Here is a 26,517-nt window from a genome sequence, read left to right as displayed (position 1 = left end):
TTTTACAAGATTTTGGACCAAGTTAATAAAAGTTAATTGTTTTCATGGTAAGTTTTGGAGATTTTCACTTTAAATTAAACTTTGATATTTCTGATCAATTTTAGTAAATTTAGAAGTGTGTTATTATCCTCTTTTAATCTATTGAAAGGTTTTACAAGATTTTGGACCAAGTTAATAAAAGTTAATTGTTTTCATGGTAAGTTTTGGAGATTTTCACTTTAAATTAAACTTTGATTGATTATGGTTAACGTTTTTTATTTATTAGATATATGGATTTCTAACATTTTGATTTTAAAATATGATTTAATTAAAAAAATAATTTGATTCTTTTTTATCTCATTATTAAATAAAGAAATGGATAACTTCAATAAATTTTTGAAATAGGTTATAAAGATATATATAATTTCTGATTCCAATAAATAATTAAGAGAAAAAAAACAAATAAAAATATATTCACCCAAGAAAAAGGATAAATTATACTAAACTATTATTTAGTGTAATTAGTAATAGTGAACTAGATATCATATTGAAATTCAAAATAAATGAATAAGTTAAATACATTTTTGTTTTTTAATTATCTTTGAATAATATATAAAAAATACTTAAAAAAATATAGATATTTCTATAATTGCCAATTATGTATATCTTAAAGATTACAATATCCATCATAAAAAATAAATAATAGTTAATAGTTAATGCAATTATTGTTTACAAAATCTATATTCAGCACCTTAATTCACACTGGTTACATTCACAACAATGGGACTTGCAACCGAATACTTGCCATGTTTCCATGTAAGGGACCCAAATGCGTACTGACCCAAACTCTTCACGGCTTTCAGCGACACAATAAATCTTCTCTTTTCCCCGCTGGTAGAAAAGTGAAGTTCTTCAGGCTCAACTGACACCGAAACTCCAGCAGGAGACCGCACGTATGCTTTATAAGTCACCGGTCCCTCTGCTACATTTGTCACAGTTCTTCTCACAGTTGCTGACCCTCTCAGTGCCGAGACAGTGATGGAGGGATAGTTGAGGTTATAGATGTTAGGGGGTCGTGCTGGACAAGGGAATGCCCTTCCTATTATGGCCTTGAGCTGGGTTGAATTATAGTGCAAGCTGCAAAAGAATGTGTTGTAGTCTCTGAGTGACACATCATAGACTAGGCCAGGATCTACAGCCTTATTTGGATACACATGACCTGCCCCATAGTTGAAAGGACCTGCTGTTTGCAGTGTTGAATCTTTAATTGCCGTTATGGTGTTGTCCATCTTTTGAGCTGTGATTTCAAAATATTAAAACAGAAAGAAGGTTAACAAATATTAAATTTATTTAAAAAAATAAAATTGGCAAAACATATGAAGATCTAATCTTTAAATATATATTCAAATATCTATAGCGGTATATAGAATCCAATTTTTATTATGTTAATATATTTAATTTGGAATAAAATTTTTAAAATTTTAATTTTATTATCAATAATTATCGCTTTTAATTTTCATAGAATATATTAGTATATTAAAATTTTTAAAATTTTAATTTTATTATCAATAATTATAGCTTTTAATTTTCATAGAATATATTAGTATATTTTTAATAGTATACATAAATTAAAGAATGAAATTTATTTATAAAACAGTTATTCATTTAATTCTTTAGTTAAAAAGATGTAATAATTTATTTTCAAAATAGTTATATACATTTTTTCTTTTTAATTAAATTCATTAATTAAAAAAACATCATATGAAATAAGTTAATAGAATGAATTTCCATAATAAAAAATATTATTAAATGTTATATATATATATAATTTTCATTAATAATTATAATAATTTGTTTTAAATAAAATTATAAGTTAGTTAACTTTTTATAATTTTTTAAATTTTAATGATTTCAAGTATATTATAAAATCGAAGTTTTTAGATACTTATTATAAATTGATACTTATAGATATATAAGCATTGATTTGCATAGACTTACAAGTCATTTAATCTATATAACTAGACTAATTTATATATTTATCTATATAAAATATTACAAAATAAAACATTTTTTAATTTAATTGATTTTTTTTATAAAACTTATCATGTTAAAAGGGATAAATAGAATAATATGGATATTTGAGTATTGAAATTTTTTTACATTTTCAAAATCACAAATTGTGAAAGAATTTTTAAACATCTCGTCCTTAGAATAGCCATTCCACTTATGTTGAATACAACTAAAAGATGTAGTAGATGAATAAAAAGCAAATAACTATAACTTTAGTTGTTTTTTATTTTGGATATCTACTTGAAATGTTAGAGGTTTGGAAAGAACCGGGCACACTTTAAATAAAAAAAATTCAACTTAATTCCAAAAAAAAATCCAGCATCATTGATATTTTCAATCAAAATTGTAAAGGATAGAAATTTATGTTGAAGTTTAGAAAGATCTGAAATTTTTATAATTATTTTTAATTATTTTAAAAAAAATATTAGACTTCAATAATTTTATAAAATATTATAAAATTTTGAATATTTTAATTTTTTTACTATATTTGTAAAATTTTCAATATTTTAATGAATATTTTAAATCTTATACTAGTTAATTGTGGTTAAGAAGAAAGAAATTTACGTCTTTTTTTTCTCAGAAAAGACATGAAAAATTAGTTATTTGCCCTGAAATGTCTGAGCACCTAATGCGCTCTCAAAATGAAAAATCCTACCAAACTTTGTATGTATACGAAGATACTGATACCTGTAGTTACAATGGCAGACAAGATGGCTGCTGCGCTCCAATCAGGATGTGCCCTCTTCAGTAAAGCTGCAATACCAGCAACATGCGGGCACGCCATAGACGTGCCAGATAATATATTGAAAGGTACAGATCTATTATCATATTTATAGCTAGTTGCAGTTGTTGCTTCTGAATATGCTGCAAGGATGCTCACCCCTGGAGCTGTAATATCAGGCTGCATTGGAGAAACAGAAACAGTCAACTTTTTTTTTCAAAATATTACGATTCCTTACAATGGAAATGGATTTGTGGGGATTGAATGATAACCTTGAGTATGTCTGGAGTAAGAGAATTTGGACCCAGAGAAGAAAATCCTGCCATAATCGGAGCTGGCTTTACCTCTAATTGAGTTCTTGATAAAATGGAAGCGACAGGGGACCTGAATGAGCATAATTTAATTGGGCATTAATGTTTTTCATGCAACAACCAGGTTTTAGTACAAGTTAAAATGTTACATTGAAATCCTAAAAGTTAAAAAGTTTGATTTAAATCCTACGCTGTCGATTTGATGTATTGAAAAACTGCCGCTCCATCAGTTGCATTCAAATGTGCAGCAGGAAGAAAATGAGGGTCTGCATCAACGTCTGTGTCGCCTTTGGGTGCGTTGGCGAGAATCAGACCTACTCCTCCTGCTAATCGAACGGTTAAACTTTTCTCAACTCTGTCAGAGATACCACGAAGGCAGGCGACAATTTTTCCTTTAACTTTTTTGGGATCTAACGATCCCGGGAAACAGAGTTGCCTGAAAATATTAGCGATTGAAACTGTTAAAACACAATATCAGAAAGAAGTGTGACTTTGATGGGATTGAAATACTATTCTTTGGTAAAAGGTAATAGTATGCAGCATACGCAGCAGTTTTATTTGCATGTCGGGCTTTCACCCTCGCTGATGATACCAGTGGATAAAGCTTTCCCTTTCGTAATTGGAACTGGGCTAGGCTTTGTCCCTGCCCTCAAACAAAAACACAGAGAGTAACATAATCAACTTTTCTAGCAAAACTTCAAGGATCTGATTTATTGATTTCAATGCCCTTCATTGCGAGAAAAAATTACATTATCAAATTTTCAATTTTATGGACTGAAACAAAGAGAAATTTTCAATATGCATTATTGCCCTCTTGAAATTCTCTATGAAAAGAGACGTGTACAGTACTAACAATTATCCTCATAATCAATAAACAATTAAATCTAACAATGCTTTCCAAGAAAACATGATGAAATATATTTAGCCGTTCCATGTTGCAGGGATAGATTTCCACCCTCGGGCCTTATGGGAATACTGGTAAATGGAATTTCATAAGATGAATTAAACGCGCTTCATTACTTAACTAGAGAAGAAGCACTAAGCCAGCCTGCCGTCCGTAGTGCAACTGTTCTACCTTTTGAAGAAATTTTTGCCTCTTTGTTGTCAAATTTACTTGAAAATTGGTACAGATTTGTGGGATTCATGAGCTTTAAAAAAAATGGTGTTACAGAGTTTTTAAAGCCACTGAATGTTGTGTTTACCCGCAAGCCTTAGTAATACCAAACCTTCACCATTATTTGCATATGTTTTTAGGATTTATTTGAATCATAGGTTTAATCTATGAAGTTTGTAAATTATCAGTGCTATGGGGTTTTTCTGTTCTTCCAACACCCTAATTCTAGGTGACTTGGGAATCTAATACCGGTCAAGGTTGTGATATCTTGTTAAATTGTAGGCCTTAGTAAATTTCAGAACCTTTATTATTATTTTGATTAGGTAGTTAGTCTCATGTTATTAAGGTAGTGGTCCAAATATATAACAGTGGATACAACACTAAATTCAAAAACACATCTAAAAAACAAAAAAATATAATCCAAATAAAAATTCTTCAGAAAACTAAAAAAATGGTAAAACATAAAATAATTAGGAATGCCAATAAACTGTACTTACTATATATGTTATGTTGTTTCCGAGATGAACACTCGAAGGGTATGCTCTGTCGATGCTGCTTGCTCCCACAGTTATGATCCAGGGTGCCACATTTTGAACTGTCGCCGGTGTTGGACCAAGATTTGCGGCGGAACAGACGACAACCTTCCCTCTTTGAACTGCATGGAACGATCCAATTGAAATTGAATCTTGAAAATAATCCGGAATGGGAGGTACACCTCCCAGAGAAACTGAGAACACATCAACTCCGTCATGTATCCCTTCATCGAATGCTGCAAGAATATCTGCATCATAGCAATTGGAACCGCCTGAATCTATAGGCCAACAAACTTTATAACTTGCAACTCTAGCATGAGGGGCTCCTCCCTTTGCAATCCCTTTTGCATGTCGATATATACTTGCATTTTTCACGAAATTCCCTCCTGCTGTAGACAAAGTATGAGTTCCATGTCCACCTTTGTCTCGCGCAGAAAGAAATTCCCCTGTTTCAGAGAGATTCAAAGGCTTATTTTCAGCATCACGCCCCTTGATGTAATATTTTCCCCCAATCAATTTCCTGTTGCAGACAGCCATTTGGAGAGTGAAACTTTGCTTCCATTGTAAAGGGCTTGCTCTCCAACCAAATTGTTATTGCAAAACACTCAGGGTAAACAATGATTCTAAGAATTGGGTACCATGTCCCACTTGTTCAAAAATGGATATTTTACAATGGGGTTGGCTTCTACTATACATCAACAAACAAAGAAACAAATACAGATATTGAGCATTCTCCAACAAGCAAGTTCGAAGTGTTTTCTTTCTAGGCAATGTATTGCAAGAAATAATAACCACAATAGACTGCAAGCAGTAAAAGAAGAACAAATAAGAATGCAGGGACTTTTAAATCTTAGAATCGTGCTTGCGTTAGTAAACTTTTAAATCTTTATTGCATTGGTAAATTTCTAAATCTTTACTATCATCAATTTTCAATAAAATGAGTGTGACAATTACTCTAACATTACTTACCTCAAAATCATGCTGAATCATTGAAGTGACAAGTTACTCACCTCAAATATGGCATATTTACAAAGTCCTTAAAAAAAAATAAAAATGAAAACAATCACTTCATGTTACTGCAAGGGTTCTAGGAAAGTGCTTAAAACCGGCCATCAATAAACACTTACAAATTATACTACTACAAAAGAATACAAACTCAAACATACTATTGGGAAACTGTAATCCTTCCTAAACCATTTGAAATTCTTCATCTTCTCTGGCCTTGTGTTCAACTTCGGAAGGCCATTCTTATTTGGATAGTACATTCCAAAATATTTTTAAAATTTGATGTAAACGAGTTAGTCTAACTCTTTTACTTCAGTCATGTCCATCATATTTCCAAAATATTGGAGAATTTCCAATGTATAGAAAAGGCAAACTTGATATACTAAGATATCTTGTATTTCTCAGTCTATAGATATGAATATAAAACTTCTCTTAAAAATCTGAAGAGAATGTTATCCGATATGCAAGTATGGTTAAACAAACTGAAAACTACTCTGACCCCTCACCAACGCACCTGTTGCAGTATTCTGGACCGAATTGTGTTCCCCTTTTGCAGGACCCCTTCCATCGAGAAGGAATAGGCCCTATATCCTTGTCATGAAAACTTGCAGATTCTGGCCATACCCCTGAATGCAGAAGAAATGTAGCATCAGAATCAATAACAAATAAAATGAACTCACCTAAAGAATATATTAACAGGCACACACACAGCTATTTCCAAGGCTACTGAGGTGGGTTGCTACCTGTATCAATGTGAGCAATAATAACATCCTTTCCGAAATGCCCCTTTCTCCATAGCGATCTCGCAGGAATATCTACATTCTCAGATTGTCCAGCTCCGGCTTCTAAGCCAAGGAATCCCCATGAACGAGTTGTGTGTAGGCTTCTTGCTTGGTTAGGAAATACAGACAATACCTCAGGGAGTTCTGAATAATAGCACCCAACAGTAAGGACTCCAAATTCAATTCAGTTTCTATATATCTAAGAGTGAAAAACAAGTATTAATGGTAAGTAATTCACTCAAAAACTATCGAAAATTCTTCGCATTCATTCAATGTGAAAGAGTGAAAATAAGCATTAATGGTAAATAATTCACTTGAGAGAGAAAGAGCATGTTCTTCTTCAAGAATAGCAGCAAAACCGTTCACGCTTCTGGTGTATGAGTAGAAGATAGCCTCCCTTGCTGCATCCTTGCTGCAATTTTTCAGTGAAAAAATATAAATATAAACATAATCAGTATGATAATAATAATTATGTAATTTGAATGTTTTAGGTTTTAGCCTAGTTACACATTTTTCTTTTTCTGTGGACACAGAACTTAAAGGATGTTACCTATATATTCTACATTTTCTTGTACATATTTTACACACTGGGATGGAATTAATAGTATTTATAAACGAAATTTGTGTTTTTAATCATTACACATCAATATTAATTTATATCAAAATAATTAATTTATAATACATCAATCTCAAATTTAAAAATTAAATAATAATTAATATTTTTATTATGTATTTTTGATGTTTCATATTTCACTCTCTTAACATGAAAATAGATTTATATTTAAAATTAAATGAAAATCCAGGTTAATAAATTAGATTTTTGAAAAAGGAATTTAACTATTATAGCAAAATTTATAATATTTTCCATTATAAATATAATAGTAATAACAAAAAGAAAAGATACATAATGTATTTACTTGGATTGCAATTATATCAATTTTATAAAGTTTATGGCTATATTTAAAAAATAATATAAAACTAAAAATAAAGATCAAGCAATAAAATAAAAAGAGTAAGAAAACCATGTAAAAATATTTATTTGTATATTTTCTAAAATGTACTCTGAAATTTAACTATATAATAGTAATAACAAAAAGAAAAGATACATAATGTATTTACTTGGATTGCAATTATATCAATTTTATAAAGTTGATGGCTATATTTAAAAAATAATATAAAACTAAAAATAAAGATCAAGCAATAAAATAAAAAGAGTAAGAAAACCATGTAAAAATATTTATTTGTATATTTTCTAAAATGTACTCTGAAATTTAACTATTAGTAAAACAAATCTCAGATTCTCCCAATAAACTAAAAATAAATAAATTGCAACTCTTTATTTTATTGAAATGGTAGAATGAGATAGAGGTATACCTTTGCATGCACTTCTCAAGATTATAGGAAATCACTGCATATGAAACTCTTAGCTAATTGATACTCATTCACAAAGATTGTGATTTAAATAATACATGAGAAATTTATAGAACTATCATGGTAAATAGCCCTATTTTGCCAAATCATCTGGAAACATTCTAATGAAAAAAATAACTAAATGGTATGTCGAGATGCTTGACCAACTAGATTTTTGTACAAGTACTCAACCATTTATCACTTATAACACTTACAATTATTATAAAGAAATGGTAAGACAAAGCATTGTACTCAACCATTTATCACTTATAACACTTACAATTATTATAACACTTACAATTATTATAAAGAAATGGTAAGACAAAGCATTTTATTTATGTTTTATTTGTCAATGGGTAAGGAAAAGTATCTTATTTATGTTTGCTTTGTTTATCTTGTTAAGTATTGTGATATAATTGCTAAAATAAAACTTAAATAAAATGGAAAAAAAATTCAATTAAGTAACAAAAAATAATTTTATTTATATGAAAATGCTTTTACGAACCGTTAAAAAAAAAAAAATTAATGTAAACGAACCAAAAGACTAGTAACAAATAACCGGTTTTGTATAACATTATATAGCCGGTGACAAATTGGAGTCGTTTATTTTGTTGCAAGTACCGTTAGTTGGATTACTTGTGTGGAGAAACATCTAACACAATGCATGAAGATTGCATTTTAAAAAAATAAATGCAAAAACATTTTAGAAAGTATTTTAATCAGATGAAGTGGGAATTAAGATATAAAGTATGATGAATAAAAAAATGTGTTTGCAAATATATGAGTAATGGAAGTAAATAGTGTATGATAAGGATTAGTATTTTGGAAAAAAAATTATGAATTTAGAAAAAAGAAAATTAAAGAAGAATGTTTACCAAATGAAGTAAATAGTGTATAAGAAAGTTTAATATTTTGGAAAAAAAAATAAATTTAAAAAAAAAATAAAAAAATTGAAGATGAATAATTACGAAATAAAACATAACTTATTAGAAATACTATATAAAGGAGATTAATAAAAAAATTATGGTAAAAATTTAGTAATGAAAAAAACATATTTTATAAACCTAAGAACACCCAAATGATTAACCCAAATAGTAGTGGGTTGGAAATGTGAAGTAATTGTTAAAAAGATGGATGATACGGTTAAGGTGGTAGTAGGAAGTGAGGAAGAGATAGTATTAAGAGAGGTCGAGGTAATAGTGGAGTAGGAGAATGAAGTGAGGAAGAGATAGTATTAAGAGAGGTCGAGGTAATAGTGGAGTAGGAGAATAAACCTCAATTAGAAAGAAAAATTAGATTAAAATAAAAAGTAGTTATTTTATATAAAGTAAATACACAATCTTCCCTTCTTCTCTCTCTCAAAATTACAAAAATAAAATAACACCACTTCTATAAATCTCTATACATAAAAATATATTCAAATAAAATGAAATCTTCATAAACAAGAATATATATATATATATAAAAGAAGTGTGACCCAAAAAGAACACATTCAAAATGGCATTATTATTGTTGGTTAGTGAAAATCTTATTATTGTTTATTATTAATAATTTGGATGAAAATTGAATATTTATTAAAAAGAAATTATTTATTATTATTATAAAATATAAATGTTATTTTATTAAATGGATTAATTTTAATTTGTTACAACATATTTATTTTTATATGTTATAGGGATAATTAAATAATTTGTTATAGTGCTAATTATGATGTTTAATATTTATAGAAATTAATTTTGATTTACGAAATTTTAATAAATATAATAATTTTTTGGTTAATTTGTTTTGTTAAATCAACATAGTTTTGATGGGATAAAATTTTAGGCTTGTAATAAATATTTTGGTGTACATAAGACATTTGAAGGGAAAGTGATTTATATTCAAAATATCTTAGTTTTATAAGGATGATAAATTCTTGCCCCTGATATTTTAGGAATTGCATAACATGTTACTTTAGGATGGAATTTGTGTTAGTTTGCTCTTATTTTAGTAAGGTTGATTTTCTTGTTTGCACCAATCAAAACAAAGATATACTTTTGATTTTCTAGATTATGATTGATCACCTCTTCACCATATCTTAATTTTCTATTATCCTCAAAAAATTTATGGCACCACATTTTCTCTTTAATTTTTTTATGTAGTAACAATTTTGATATTATAATTATTCTACAATGTCACATTTTCCTCTAGCCTCCAATGATGTAGCCAAGATTTAGCATTGTTAATGATAAGCTTTTGAAATCTATCAAAAAGCTTTTTGTATAGTCATTTTCTCAATGGGGATAAGGCTCAATTTTATAAGAAAGATAGGATAGGATAGATTGTCTTTAAATTTGTTATAACATAATTTTGGTTTAAGGAATTTAGACTTCTGTGATCCATAACATTGTTTAGATATCTTCGGCAAAATCACATAACCAATCTTTTGTCGACACGTTTCGAACCAACTTGTCCTGACGATGAACCACACTGGTTGGTTCGAAACGACAAAAGATTGGTAATTTTGGTTTGTTTTATCTTTTTTCACAATTCTTTAGAGACGTTATATCATAAATTCCACAACTATATAGTATACTAAATGAACAATAGTTTCAAAGGGGAGTTTCTTTTTACCTCATAGCTAAAGGGTCACTCATTTATGATTGTTTTCAAATTCATAATAAGTTTTTCACCCTTTATTTATCATTTTCTCAATGTTATATTTGTAGTTAAACTTCAGATAAAGATTGATTCCTAACCCGGTCCTTATCATAAGTGAAATTAGTGTAAGTGTTCTTTCAAAATTTAATTATCATAACCTGTCAATGTTAATTCACTTACATTACACTCTATAAACATTGTACTATATAATAAATCGTTAACATATATTAATTGTTGTGTTGAGATATAATATCGTTAGCCTACAAAATAAAATAAAAACCATTATTATACTAATTAGAATTACGCCAAACCAATCTTCTTTTTTCAAACAATCTTTTAACTTGTCAATATATATGTAAAAAAAATTGTCAATATATATGCAAAAACAATAAAATAACTTCTTTAATTAGCTCCTATATTAAGATCAATTTCTTTCAAGATTCTTAAAAAAATGTGACAACCAAAAACTCCCTCCCAAAAATGAATCTCTATTCCAAAAATAAAACCAAAATCCATATCATTTTTTTAATGATTAATTTAATAAAATATAAGAGTTTAATTTATTATTACAACAAATAATTATAACTCCAAAATCCATCTTAACTTATTTCTTTCAGGAGTATACTTTAACCAACCTTATTTTTCTTTTCAAAAATAATTTTATATAATTCTTTAAAAGATACAGTAAATTTGATTTTTCATTTTTGTAATTATAAGAATTATTCTTTCAACATTACATCCTCTTAAGTATAACCATCCTATGTCAAAATTCCTTAAATATTTTGTTCCCAAAACTGGAAGTTAAACTAAACACCTAAATATGGACTGGCTTATGCTGTCCCCGAACAGACTTTCAAACTTTTTGAGTGTTCATTTTCAAAAAAATTATAATTTTTTCATTTATTTTATAACTTTTTCATTAAAATTATACTATTAAATAAAAAAAATTTAATAATCAACCATATTCATTATAAATCAACATTAAAAAACCCTAAATAAAATTAAAGTGAAACAAAAGAATTCAACAACATGAACAAGGATACGATCTAAAACATACAGTTATGATTGTGCATCTGAGGTATTTCATAGGCAACAACTTCGGCCCGTCCTTTAAAAATCACTCAGAAGTATGATTATGCTAAAAATGAGCCACAAATTATGTACTGTTATTAACACATTGATGGAAAAGTAACGAAAGGCATTCTTATTAATACTAAGAATATATTATGGAAAAATATTCATTTATACATTAATTGGTTCAGTTAATTACTTTCTCACTACTGATAGGAATATATTATAAAAAAATATTCATTTATATGTTAATTGGTTCAGTCAATTACCTTTCCAACACTGATCCCAGAAGCCCATGATGTGAATCAGCTACCTGTTGGTGGTCTGCATTGTCATCATGTTGTCCTCCCAAGTATACCACATATGACTGCAACAGGAAGAACAATGATCAGTAATTCCCACTATGGTTTCAGCCAGAGAAAAAACACCTATTCATGAAATATTGTTTTCTAAGTGTCAAATTATTGTGTTCTTAAAAGAATTTAACAAACAAATATACCAACAACATATCTTTGATAATGTGATGACATTAGAACCTATAAAATAAGAGTAGAGTACAAGCCATTTCTTCTTGCCTTCTTAGCCCCCGCAGTTGAATCTATGAATGGCGATAAAAAGAGGACCAGAAAAACTAATGAATTTGTTTTCCCAACCATGGCTGCTGCTGCTGCTTCTCTGTGATGCATGGTGCACAATTATTTCAAAGCCTTTTATACAAAGACCTTGGCGATGTATGAACCGATAATCGGAATTCCAAGATATAAATGTGGCGTGTCTAATGCAAATGATCGGTTTTGAGGGCATTCTCGACTGCATAGAATTCTGATTACTTGACACACAGGGTGGCATGCCTTCTAGTGTGCGAGAATTATATGCGACGGGCATATTTTGGATGGTTTCCGTCTTAAAATAGGAGTGTGTAAACATAACTGTGAGATTCAGTAAATCGAGGAGGCAATGGATTAGTGTGGATGCAGTTGTAAGATTCGTAGAAATCCATAAGGAGTATCAATTGTCTAAACATGAGGCCAACGATAGCAGGGACGACGTCGAAAATTAACGGTGAGGATGGATAGCGGGAGTGGTAGAGGTAGATGAAGTCAAGTGGTTAGAACTTTCAAGGCTAAGAAAAATGCAAAAGTCAACATTTTGAAAATAAGATTCGGTTTTAAATTTAATATATTTAAAAATTATCATATATATGCCGCTTCGCTCTCTCTTCACCGATAACGTTCCAATGGCATGGAAAACTTTATTATGCTCCGAGGAAACCAACATTTGAGTTGGATGGGTGATTTTTAAGTTTTTTTTTTTTTTTTAAATTAAAGTTTCAATTCTTTAATTATAAAAAAATATGGAGGCTCTTTATTGATATAAAGAAAGGGGCTTATTATTTCATAAAAAGGTGGCGTAGAGGAGACTGAGGAAACAAAGATCACTCTTCTAGATGTGCAATTTTTCGTTGAGTTTTATTTTTGTTGCTACTTGTTTTAAGTGTCTTGATGGAGTCCAGGTTTGAAAAGGTCGAATTCATTTTGTAATGATCGAATAAATTTCTTTGTTATTCTTTTCGTTGTCTTGGTGATTTGTTTCAGATTTGGTTGTGTGGCATAGAAGCCACAACGTGCACCCCAAGGTTCTATAGTTGAAGAGCTGCCAAAGGAAGAAGTCTCCCGCCTGTATGGTAACGAGGTTGTTGGAGCTCATTAGAGGACTGTGTGGAGTCAAAAGAAATCCCAGAGCAAGATAAAGCGAGATACGACGGACTTTAACAACATGTCCATATTTTTAGATATTTTTGATTGTAATGATGATGATTTTCTCATGTGGTCATTTAAAGGCATTAGCATGAGTAGTATGTTCAAGTTAGATTTCAGAAAAACAATGTGGTTCTCTTGATGACCACGAGAATCAAGAGGCACAATCTGTTGTGCAAGATCTTGAAATTGAAGACACACGAGCTGATCTTCAAGAAGGGTGTAAAGAGGAACAAAGTGTTGAAGATCAATTGGACGAGCCACATGACGCTGATTTCAAAGACATGGCAGAAGAAGACAAAGCTCGAGAGAATTTAAATTGTGATGATCTCATTAATATTTCTGTGTGTAGACATTACATCGATGAATGATGAAGACATCATAGCTGACGTTCAGATGGTTGACACCAGAAATAGTTAGGGAAAATTCTCCCATCCATCCTGTCATACTTTTGAGAAGGGCAAGAATAAGAATTCAAGCTTTCCATCACTGGGGTAGAAATGAGGGGAAGATACATCACTACCTCATGGTGAGGAAAGTGAAGACGAAGCTTCGACTCAAGATGAACAAGTATGGACTCACATGAAAAAAGACCAAAATGAAAATCTCTGTTACCAAGTTTTTCATGTTTTAATTGTAAGCCCAGCTGAGACTAAACCAGTAGGCGTATGTTATTATTCAGTACCCTTTCTCCATTAAGGGGGAGTGTTGGAATTAATGGAGAAAGCTAAACCTAGATTATTGTTATGATGATGATAGGTTTGAGACTCTAATCTTAGACCTCATATCCTAATATCTAGGGAGTGGTTGAAACCATCTCATTAGTGTGAAAGCTTATATATTTGAGGCCCATTTGACTCAATGTAAGTGGGCTTGTATGAGTATTTGTACACTCTCCAGGTATCTCACTTGGAGAACCATTTAGTTAATATATTCAGTTTTCATCATGGTATTTGTAGAAATTTCACCTGTAGAACAATGATATATGCAATGTCCTAAAGCATAATACTTGTTCTACTTCTACAAAACATTAAGCGGAAGGATATTCGAATTCATGAGCAACATCAAGTAGAGACATGCATAAATGATCAAAAGACATCAATCACACATAACATAAAATATATCACTGGGGAAAGCACCAGCATAAAACCCCAACACTGTATTATCAATCAAGTGGAAATCCTCTTCACAATACAAAAAAATTAGCTCAATAGATATCCTGTTCTCTCTGTACTTTGATGATCTTCAATCAGAAGACAAAAATCATGGACTACCTAGACCTCAATATATAGGCCACATGTCCTCCAATCTCCTATAATAGATCCTTCTCCATGCAAGGAATACTTACTAAAAATATCAAAGCATTTGATAGTACACTGTCCCACCTCTGATCTCAACTGGGTCATTGACAAAACTGACATGCAACAGTTATCCATGACTGAATCCTCAGTGATCTAAAATAATAGTTGTCACATGCATGCAAGCATTAACAAACTATATTTTATTATTTTAACAACTTGTTAAAATAATCTAACAGGACTTGACTAGTTAGAACTAAGTCAACTGATTCTCTTATTATAGAACTCATACTTATTCCCTCAATGAGTGGAGGAAATTAAGGATAAATTCCTCAATTAGCAGGACAACTCATGTGCATGCTCAGAAAGAGTTCAAATTCGAATTTCCTTAACTAATTAACTTCACTAAATTAATTAATTAATATTTCCAACTGCTATTAAGACCAAAATTAATTTTAATACCTATAGAGAGACTAGGGACTGCTATAAATAGGAAGTGACCCAAAAATGCTATTTTTAGAACTTTCTATTTTTAGAAGTTTCACCTCTCACCCAATGTGACCAATGACCTCACTGGCCAAACTACTATTTTTAGACATGCTATTTTTAACAGGTCTTTTTTTAGCACATTCTAAATTTAACATTTTTTGTTGCACATTTTTCAACACTCCCTCTCAACAAGAAAGGCTTTCTCTCGAACCCGATCCTGTAACTCTGGAATGTTTTGTATGCAATACATCTACCCGGTGCACTTGCTCCAACAACACTTGGAACAAAAACACTCCCAACTAACCACTCTGTTGGGATGGGAACATACTCTGATGCTGAAGCTCTACCTGTTGCTGACAAGTGCTCCTTATCTAATATCTGCGCTACTGCAATATCTCCATGCATCTCGCACCATTTCACACCTCTCTGTGCCACCTAGCACTGTGCAAAACACTTGTGCCTCTCGCATTGCTGCAGCCTGGTAGTTATGCGTTGTCCTGGGATTCCCTGCACTGTCGCTCTCTATGCCACTCCATCTGCATCTATCTCTACCCAATCAGTCAATTCCTGCTACTCCAAATCGGGGCTCCTGTAGCAAGGTCTCATCCAAGAGGTTGGGTACCTTAAGGATCCTGCCCCTCCTCCTTGGGACGATCACTCTATATCGCCCTACCTCCTACCTGGAGGTATGGCTGCATGTGATCCCTCTACCCACCTGGCTCGAAGTTTCCCTCCACTAGAGGTCTTTGCATGAGTAGATGTCTCTACTCGATCTCCATTTAGCTTCCCCTGTTGTGGCTACTCCACAACCTCTTGAAGTTGCTGCACCAATCATGGCTCCTCTACAATCGTCTGAGACCTTTTCTAGGGCTGCATATTGAGAGGTAATTTACTCTCCCTCTCAACCACCAAGTATCTAACCTTTGCCTTGCTCCTCAAAGCTTTGCATGCATCTTGTACCTCAAATGCATACAGGTTCTTGGCTAGCACACTAATCTATTTCCACTTTCCTGCCATCATGAAATTTTCTAGAAAAAGCGCTGATTTTAAATCAGTGATATCTCCCTCATTCGAACTCTGATTCAGCGGATTTTATTATTATTATTATTATTATGGGTATTTTTCCGCAAGAAATCCAAATCTGCTATTTATTTTTGAAAATTTTGTATAGAAATTTTCAGATCTGCTCTGCAAACTCTCGACCCAAAATTCAAAATTTTAAAATCTCCTCTTTTTGTATATTGTTCTTCCTTGCTCACCTATACTCCGATATCATGTAGAAATTTCACATGTAGAACAAACCAATATATGTAATGCCCTAAAGCATAATACTTGTTTTACTTCTACAAAACATTAAGTGGAAGCATAATCGAATTCATGAGTAATATCAAGTAGAAACATGCATAACTAATCAAGAGACATCAACCACACATAACACAGAATATATCACTTGAGAAAGCACTAGCATAAAACCCCAACATTGTATTATCAATCAAGTGGAAATCCTCTTCACAATACAAAAAGAATTAGTTCAATAGCTATCCTTCTCTCTCTTTACTTTGATGATCTTCAATCAGAAGATGAAAATCATGGACTACCTATGCCTCAATATATAGGCCACAAGTCCTCCAATCTCCTATAATAGATCCTTCTCCATGCAAGGAATGCTTACTAGAAATATCCAAGCATCTGATAGTACATTGTCCCACATCTGATCTCAACTAGGTCTCTAACAGAACTGACATGCAATAGTTATCCACGAGTGAATCCTCAGTTATCTAAAATAATAGTTGTCACATGCATGCAAGCATTAACAAACTATATTTTATTATTTTAACAACTTGTTAAAATAATCTAATTGGACTTGACTAGTTAGAACTAAGTCAACTGATTCTCTCATTATAGAACTCATACTTATTCCCTCAATGAGTGGAGGAAGTTAAGGATAAATTCCTCAATCAGTGGGACAACTCATGTGCATGCTCACAAAGACTTCAAATTCAAATTTCCTTAACTAATTAACTCAACTGAATTAATCAATTAATATTTCCAACTGTTGTTAAGACCAAAATTAATTTTACTTCCTATAGAGAGACTGCGGGCTGCTATAAATAGGAATGGACTCAGAAATGCTACTTTTAGAACTTTCTATTTTTACCAGTTTCACCTCTCACCCAATGTGGCCAATGACCTCACTGGCCAAATTGCTATTTTTAGACATGCTATTTTTAGCAGGTCTATTTTTAGCACATTCTAAATTTAACATTTCTTGTTGCACATTTTTCAACAGTGTTTGCCATATAATGTGTGATGTACATTGAGTATGTAGAGTGTTCTATAGAGCTAGACCCTCCTGGTTCACACTCTTTGTCGTAGAGCTAACCAATGGCTATTTTTTATTAATTCAAATATCTCTTTTTAACATATAATAATTAAAAAAGTTTAATATATTAAATTTTACATTGAATTATCGTAATTCTCTTCTATATTTTAAAAGATAAAAAATAGTAATAAATGAAGAAAAAGATGATGATGATTAACATCTATTTAGAAAATTTTGTAAGAGATTAAATAAGATTTTTTAATATTTTATTTTTATGATCAAAGGGAAGGGAAAAATTGTTCCTCGATCACTATAAAGTTATGTTGACTAAGAAAGTCAAGAAGGCTGACAATGTGAAAAATGTTTTGGAAATGAGAACGAGCATGAGTAAGAGCAATGCAATCCAAGAAAAAATGTTTTTCATTTTCAACCCTCTTAGTATCAAATAGTTGAGAGATTCTTTCATCCCAAGGTGTTTTGGGAATAGGCCAACCTCTAGTTTCACTTCGAAGCTCGTGAGAATTGATTCTTATCTTTGCATTGTTCATTTTCTTCTTAGCACTGTTAAAAACTACAAAATCAAATTTATTGAATAAACCTGAGCAGCTCACAGGTGTGGAAAACCACCTGGAGACTGCCTCTATAGAAGACGCTTTGCCTTACATTCATTACATGAGAAATATATATAATATACACACAATTAGGAAAGTTGAAACAACACCCTAGAAAACAGGAACAAACTCTTAATCTAAGGTTCAGTTTGAACCATCGCTCCATTAAGACATTTTATCATTAATCTCAACACTCCCCCTTAATGGAAAAATGGATTCACACATATACCTAACACTTCCCTAAACAATTCAAACTTGATTCTACCAAGAGGTTTGGTAAAAATATCAACAACATTGTTAGAACTATTACAATACTCAATATGGATTTCTTTTTACTGAACTTTCTCCCTGACAAAATGAAATTGTGGATCGATATGCTTTGTGTTCTTATGAAATAGGGGATTATTTGCAAGCTTGATGGAGCTCTGGTTGTCGCATTTGATCATTGTTGCAACATTTTATTCTTCTCCAGCATCATGGAGAAGTCTCCTCAACCAAACTGCTTCACATGTTGCAGCACACATAGCTTGATATTCAGCTTCCGCAGAAGACAAGGATATTGTGTTCTGATTTTTGTTGCTCCATGTAATGACCCCAGATCCAATGCTAAATTCATAGCTTTTTATGGATCGTTTGTCATGTACATTTCCAGACCAATCGAAGTCTGAAAAATCTGTCAATTTAACATCACATGAATCAGTATAAACAATACCAAAATCTAAGGTTCCCTGGAGATACCTTAAAACACCCTTTGTTGCAATCTAATGGCTCTCAAGGGGATTTGACATAAATTGGCTCAATGCACTGACTGCATAAGCCAAATCTGGCCTAGTTGTAGTCAAGTAGATTAGACTCCCTACCAATTGTCTATACAAAGTCGCATCTGCCTCTTTAGATCCATCATCATTCTGAAGTTTTATATTCTGTTGTAAAGGTACTGTTGCAGCTTTGCACTAATCCATTCTGAACTTTTCTAGTAAGCTCCTGACATACTTACTTTGTGATAGAAAAGTTTGTCCAAAATCCCTCTGGACTTCTAAACCCAAACAGTAATGTAGCTCCCCAAGGTCTTTCATCTCAAAGACTTGTGACATTTGCTCCTTGATTTTTTTAATGAGGTTATCAACATTCCTTATAAAGATTAGATCATCTACATATAAAGAAATCAAAACAATCCTCCCATCTTTATCAAACACGATATAAAGATTAGGGTCATTTTTGCTTCTTTTATAACCATGCTGCAGGAAAAATGAATCAATTTTGTCATACCATGACCTCGGTGCCTGTTTTAATCCATACAATGCTTTCTTCAACTTGCAAACTAAATGTTCTTCACCTTGTTTGACAAACCCCTTAGGTTTCACTAAGTAGACTTCTTCATTTAAGTCCCCATTTAAAAAAGAAGATTTAACATCTAGCTGGTGAATCATCAAATGGTGTTTGGTAGCTAAAGAAATTATCATTCTGATTGCATTTAATTTAGCTACAAGGGTAAATGTTTCATCATAATTTATGCCTTCTTGCTGTGAATATCCCTTTGCAACCAGCCTAGCTTTATATTTATCTATGCTCCCATCTTCTTTAAATTTAGGCTTATACATCCATTTGCATCCTATGGGTTGTTTGCCTTCAAGTAGTTTAACTAAATACCAAGTTTTGTTTTTGAGGATTGACCCATATTCCTCTTCCATAGCAGTCCTCCATTCACTATATTGTTTGACTTCTTTATAACTAGAGGGTTCAACAACATTCATCATACTAGTTATAAAAGCATTCTCCCTATATCTTGTTGGTAACTGAATATTACTACTTGATCTCCTGAGTGGTGGGGTAGATTTAAACCTTGTTTGATCATCCTTTTGTGGACTTGGCTTGAAAACTGCATCATCTTCTTCCCCTTCGTACTGCTTCTCATTGTTGTCACTTGATTCATCACTTCCTTCTTCTACCAGCAAGGGCACATCCCATTCTTCATTAGCACTCTCATGGCTTCCATCATTGACCTGGTCATGAAACACTACATGTCTGCTCGCAAAAACTTTATGAGTATAGGGATTAAATAGTTTGTAAACCTTAAATTTTGTACAATACCCAAAAAAAAATACATTTTATGGCCTTTGAATCCAGTTTCTTTCCATATTCCTTTGGGACATGAGAAAAGGATTTACTTCCAAAAACTCTCAAATTCTTAACTGCAGGCCTTATAGCCAAATAAAGCTTCAAAAGGAGTTTTGAAATCTAAACTTCTTATTGGACTCCTATTCTTTAGATATACTGTAATATTAATTGCTTTAGCCCAAAACCCATTAGAAAGATTCTTATCTTTAACATACTATGAGCACACTCCACAAGGGTCTTGTTCTTCCTCTCTACAACCTTGTTCTGTTGAGGACTGTGGGGTACTGTAAACTGCTGTTGTATCCCACGAGCTTTGCAGTGTTTGAGAACACAAGCTTTCTTGTAGTCTCCACATTGATCTAAGCAGAGAATCTTGATGCTTTTACCTGTTTGCTTTTCAACCATACTTCTAAACTCCTTGAAGTATTCAAAAGTGTGTCTCTGCTTCCTGAGGAAATACACCCAAGTAAATTTAGTACAGTCATCAATAAACAGTAAAAAATAGTATGCACCACCTAATGACCTTGTCTACATAGGTCCACATAAATCTGTGTGTACCATCTCAAGTATATCGCTCCTCCTTCTATCAACATTCACAGGAAATTCATCTTTGTGCAACATTCCAAGTGCACATGCATCGCAATCAATATGAACAGGCTTTAAAATAGGAAGACCTTCGACCATACCTCTTTTCTATAATAACAACAGATCATTGAAGTTAATATGGCCAAACCTCTGATGCCATAAGTCCATTATAGTCATAGCAGATGATGTCAATGCCTAATGTGGTATGCTTTTGACATTTACCTTGTACAATCCTCCCACACGAATACCTGATGCAATAAGATTTGTACTTTAATAATACAATATGATTTATAAAATTCTGCCTTGAGATTATGATTAGTTAATGTAGAGACATAGATCAAATTCTTTTTGATCCTGAGTACATACATCACATTATGAATATGTCTAATGTTTCCATGAGGCAAAACAACATGAATATTACCATAACCTTTGATTTGATACCCTCTATTATCGCCAAGGTAGATGTTTTCTCCACTATTGCTCTCTTTGAAGTCTTCAAACCACTGTCTATTCGCTTTCATGTGGATCGATGCACCTGAGTCCACAAACCAGGTATATGCTTCATCATCCTTAGCCGAAAACGTAGAGTCAGATATTTACAATCTGAGGTTCTGACTCTATTCCTCATTAATAAAATGACATGCATGTTGTTTGTGTCTCCTCCCGACTTCATCAGACTTCTTCTTCATGCAATATCTAGCTATATGGCCAGTTCTAACACAATAAAAACATTTGGTCGTAGAGTCATTTCTATTGAAAGACATACTGTGAGGTGGGGGCATCTTTCTCTGTGGGGTTGCACTGCTCTTCTATGCTGCATTTGGCTTTCCTTTGAAAGGCTTCTTCTTCGCCATTAAGGCAAGATCTAAACTTTTAGGTTTATGGGTCAGCCGCCTTTCCTCCTCTCACATGAGGATCCTTGTCAATTCTTCAAACATAGGGCCTTTTTCTCTTGCATTCAAGCCAGTGATAAACATCTAATACTCGTCAAATGACACCATTCATGGTAATCGTGACCGAATTGTTGAAAATGGCAACAGGAAATGCTAAAAATAGAAGTGCTAAAAATAACACTACTAAAAATAGAAATTTGGGTACCAGTGCTGCATTGGGAAATTGGGAATGAAAAATGGAAGTGCTAAAAATAGCATTCTATTTTTAGAAATTCAGGATGGATTCCTATTTTAGTTAGTCCCTCGACTAAAAATAGGAAGTAAAATTCGAATTTGATATTTTGTTTTTTCTCGGTAAAAACTAAATCTATTAAGAGAACGTATAGTACAGTAAGAAGTTACAGCCAAGAGAAGCAAGAACACAGGCAGCCGGAAAGGATAGGCTATCCACCTCGGCTCCTAGAAGAAAAGAGAAGAGAGTAGAAGAGAGCAGGAAGTAACTAGAAGAACCAGGGAGCAAAAACAGAGCATAGGATTCTACCCAACATGGGAAGAATCAACTATTCGGCATTTTTTCCCTTTCTTTTTACCAACTTTGACCCATTCAGGAGGGCACTACTGCGCTGGCATGATTTGCAAACTGAGCTGGGCTGACTGAGAGGTTTCCTTATCTGAATCCGAGGTAGAGGATTCATGAATCCTTTTCTGAGAGTTTGGCTGGACAGACAAATCCTCAGGCTCAGTCAAGGGTGGATCTTGTGCCATCTTTGCTTCCTTCCTCACCCTCCTCCTCTTCATCCGAGCTAAAATCAAAATCGTCCATGGGGGGAGGGTCATGAGGCTTCCAGCTTTTGGATTTTTTCTTAGGATTGGATTTCTTCTTTTGGGTAGGCATCAAGGGACAAGAGCTTTGAAGGTGCCCTGTGTGATGGCAGTTGCGGCAACGGAAGGCTGTGTTCTCGTAATCCAAGTTCTGAGTCCAATGAAAGTCTCCAATTTTGAGATTGATCTTGTCAGGGAGACCTTTGCTCATGTCTATTTCTGCACAGATTCTGGCAAAGGTTTATAGGCCCTTTTCCCCTCTATAAATCTCTGTGTCTAGAAAGCGGCCTAGAGAATTGCCGATCCCTTGGAATATAGCAAAGTTCCATAAATGCACCAGGAGATTAGGAAGTCTGACCCAGATTGGGAGCTTGGTGATGATTGTTGTAGATAGATTGAAGTCTCGGAACTAGGGGGTGAGGAATAGACCTGCTGAGCCCCAGAACCATGGCCCTGCTTTTAAGACTCTTCGGTAGTCCTCATCAAAAGCAAACACTATAATGAAAAAGCCCTTTGAGCATAACAGAACCTTACAATTGTTGGTCCAGTTAGAGTGAATCCATTGGTAGAGGTCTGCTGTGCGTGGCCATAGCCCATTGAACCTGCAAATCATGCTCTGCAAACTTTTGGGATTGCTCATCGAACGTTGGATGCACTATTTCAATGGAGGGGGTTTCCTCCAGTTTGTCCACCAGAAAAGGTTTGGGGGCCTGAACTGGTGGAACTGTCTTCTCCTACTTCTGTGCATGGACATCATCTTTGTATGAAAATGCCTTGGCTGAGGATGACTGTCCTACAGCTCCCCCTCTCTGATCAGGGGCTCAGGACCAAGTGTCGTAAAATGGTCAAAAATGAAAGTTCTTAGAACTGATTGAAACTTGAATGATTGGAAAGTTCTCATCTTCCCCATTCCTGCGCCGCAAACGGTTCGAAAAACGGTCGCCGTATGAGAAAGTTATGCCAAAAATAAGAATTGCTGAATAACTTTAGAAATTTGAATTTTTAAAAAAAGTAAAAAAAGAATATTCCAAGGAATATTATTTGGAATATTCCTTTTTAGCAACGCCCTGGGTGACGTCATCAAGTGTATGGGCGCATACTAAAATTTTGGGTGGCATGGGCAAGGTTTGAACCCATGACCTGCCTGCCACAAGCCTTACGCCTCACCGTTAGGCCACAGGAGCGGGACTTGAAAGGCTGAGCAAGCAAACTTGATTTAAATTTAAAACTGTGCTACGGGCGGGAAAATTAAGGGGGCCAGCCCCTAAGCGCCAGCCCCCGCACACCATATGACCGGGTGCCCAGAACCGTGGGCTAACCCCTAACCTCCAGTGCGCAATCCAATGCTAACCGCCAATCGAAAATTCCGGTCACATGCGCATTTATCACTGCAGTTAAGTTGGCGGAGTTTTTGGCGGAGCGCCAAATTTGGGCGGTCCCGCCATATTTGGCGGGCCTAACTGGCCGTCACTAAATGTAACTGGGGTTTTGTTAGGCCAAACTAGCAGTCAGGAGTAAATGGCCATAACTTTGGCTAGGAAAGTCCGTTTTGGACGAATATTTTTTTGATTTTGGGTCTCTTCGACCTTCTGAAGCCATTGGCACAGGTTTCATAGCCATCTGAGGTCATTTGCAGGTGTTTTAGCTTCGTGGAAGTTCCAGGAGCCACAAGGGCCAAATCAGTTTGGGAGCTGCATTGGGAATTGTGTAGCCAGTGAATGTGGAACGAAGGTCAATCCTGAAGTTTTCCAGCCTTATGAATCCATTTCTACAGCTCGTTTTTCCTTTTGAGGCATTATTTTCACTGTTTAGCTTCAGGGAAGCTTTCAGGGCCATTTCAGTGCATGAGCTGTTTGGGGGCTATGTTCATCCGTTTTTGGTGATTCAAAAGCCTATGTCTATTATTTTCGACCTTCTGAGCCTAATGGAAGAGGTTTCAGAACCAATTGAGGTCATCTTCACCTCGAAATTCTCCATTCAAGTTTGAAGAGCCACCAGGGCCAATTGGGGAAAGTACTGTATGAAGGTACAATTTTCACTGTTTAGTGTTGGGAAAGAGCATGTTTAGCTAATTCCTATCTTCTGATTCTGTATTTACAGTCAGATCTGTCCTTTGAGACACCCATATTCTTGTATTATCCTTTGTAGCAATTTTAATAGAAGAGGACAAGCCTAGTTGGAGAGGCTTGGTCCAGCAGATGTAGCTCAGGAGGGGGTGAACTGCTTTATCATTTTGATGTCTTTATTTGCTGAAGATGATATGGTAAACAAATCTGATATAAAGTTTTAAACAGCAAATATACATAACTTGCATACACACATAATCACCTATTCAGCTACAGAAAGTTATTTGTCTTTTTCCGCAAGATATAAAACTTCAAGTATGTGTATGTCAAAGGCTTCTAAGTGTTCACTTTGTTATTTCTTTAGGCAGAGCCTGTAGAGGGCCAGGTAGCCTCTGGAACTCATCCTCTTTTTAGAGGTGACATGTCTGGTGAATGCCCCTACAGTCTATCTCTGTATAAGAAATAAGAAGTTTATACATTTTTAGATGTCATTTGGAGTGTCTAGCTCACAGTTGAAAATTATTGAGAATGGATATATTGCACCCTTAAACAAGTACATTCCATTTTCAGATCACTCTCAAACGAAGGGAAAAAATAATGGAGGCATTTCTCTTAATGATGTGAAAAGAAAGAGGGCTGAGATCCTCAAGTTGTTTGCCTTCGTGGAGAAGTCGTTGAGCTGCAAAAGGTATCCCCAGCTTGAGTTCCAGAGCATGCTTGAGGTCCTGCACTAGATCCGAGGAGCTCACCCATTGTAGCAGAGTTTTGCTAGAGATGAGCTTGATTTGGATCTGAAACGAGGCAGAAGGATCAAAGTTCCTCTTTTCTCTGCAGATCTGAGACGAGAGGAGGCAGGATCTTTGCAGGGCTTTCTTTTTCTGAACTTGCCGCAGGGGTATGTGAGGAGATGATGGGAAAATCCCATCGTTGATGAGTCTGTCGATGCATTCTACCCCATAAAGCTTCTAGAAGGACCATCCTGGTAGATCCAGGGATCTGAGGGAATTCTGAAGATTAAAAATAGAGTATTGGCTATTCTTGGGGGATAGAGGAGGTAGTAATAAGATTGAGCAACCTTCCAGATCATAAAATGTCTTCCCAGTAGCTGCCATCTGAGGAGAAGCGTGGGTAAAATCTACCTGCTCGTCCTTAACCATTGCGTTTGCAATCTGAAGGGGGCGGCGGGTGCGAGAAGCAGCAACAGAGGGCCGCAATCTAGCAACCTCAGAGATCTGAACAAAACAAAAAGGGGAGAGGGCGGCGCTCAGAAGCAATTGGAAGACCTGCAGTTCACCGATGAAGGGGAAAGCCAACATTCCATAACTGTATCGTGCGTCTCCGTCAACAGCCGGGCCAAGGAGAGGCCAGACGGCAGCCGAAGGAAGGGAGGCGGCATCAAGGATGTTAGGGTTCATCGTTCAGTCCTCTTCGAATTTGATATTAGAGTAGTTTGAAAATTAATTAATTCATTCATCTTGAGTTGATTAGTTAAGGAAAATAAAACTTGAAGTCTATGTGGGGACACGCAACAATTTATCTATTAATTGATAAATTTATCCATTAGTTAAAGAGATAAAGATGAGTTGTAATATTGAGTTATATTTAGTTGGCTCAGTTAACTAAGTCAAGTCTAGTTAGATTAATTTAATAGTTTGTTAAATTAATAAGAGTTGAGTTAGTTAATGCTTGCATGCATGTAACTACTGTATTTCAAATAACTGAGTATTCACTCATGGATAACTCATGCATGTCAGTTCAGATAGAGACCCAGTTGAGATCAAAGAAGGGACAGTGTACTATCAGTTGGATGAATATTTTTCCTATAAAGGAAGCTCATCCATGATGAGGATTTATCTTCTTCAGGACTACGTAGTTGGATCAGAGGTTAGTGAGTGTATGAAGAGGCCAATTCACACAAG

General features: G+C 33.9%; 1 protein-coding gene across 1 annotated transcript; it reads right to left on the bottom strand.

Annotated features, from left to right (window-relative positions):
• Positions 1–731: 731 nt before the first annotated feature.
• On the bottom strand, positions 732–26,013 carry LOC149173651 (subtilisin-like protease SBT5.3). The gene is made up of 13 exons (XM_089426783.1): positions 25,674–26,013; positions 19,957–20,152; positions 12,212–12,311; positions 11,906–12,003; positions 6,830–6,927; positions 6,477–6,659; positions 6,248–6,359; positions 4,693–5,248; positions 3,627–3,724; positions 3,272–3,517; positions 3,043–3,154; positions 2,737–2,950; positions 732–1,276 (listed from the first exon to the last, which is right to left on the bottom strand). Exons 1-13 carry the CDS (start codon positions 26,011–26,013, stop codon positions 732–734), a joined length of 2,898 nt encoding a protein of 965 aa, XP_089282909.1.
• Between the last annotated feature and the right edge of the window lie 504 nt (positions 26,014–26,517).

The sequence above is a fragment of the Pinus tabuliformis genome, chromosome 4_2, assembly GCF_031772625.1.
Source record: "Pinus tabuliformis cultivar Carrire ecotype Pingquan chromosome 4_2, CPIR1, whole genome shotgun sequence".
Classification (NCBI taxonomy): Eukaryota; Viridiplantae; Streptophyta; class Pinopsida; order Pinales; family Pinaceae; genus Pinus; species Pinus tabuliformis.
Note: the sequence above shows the minus strand (reverse complement) of the source record. Positions and strands in the feature narration are given on the sequence as shown.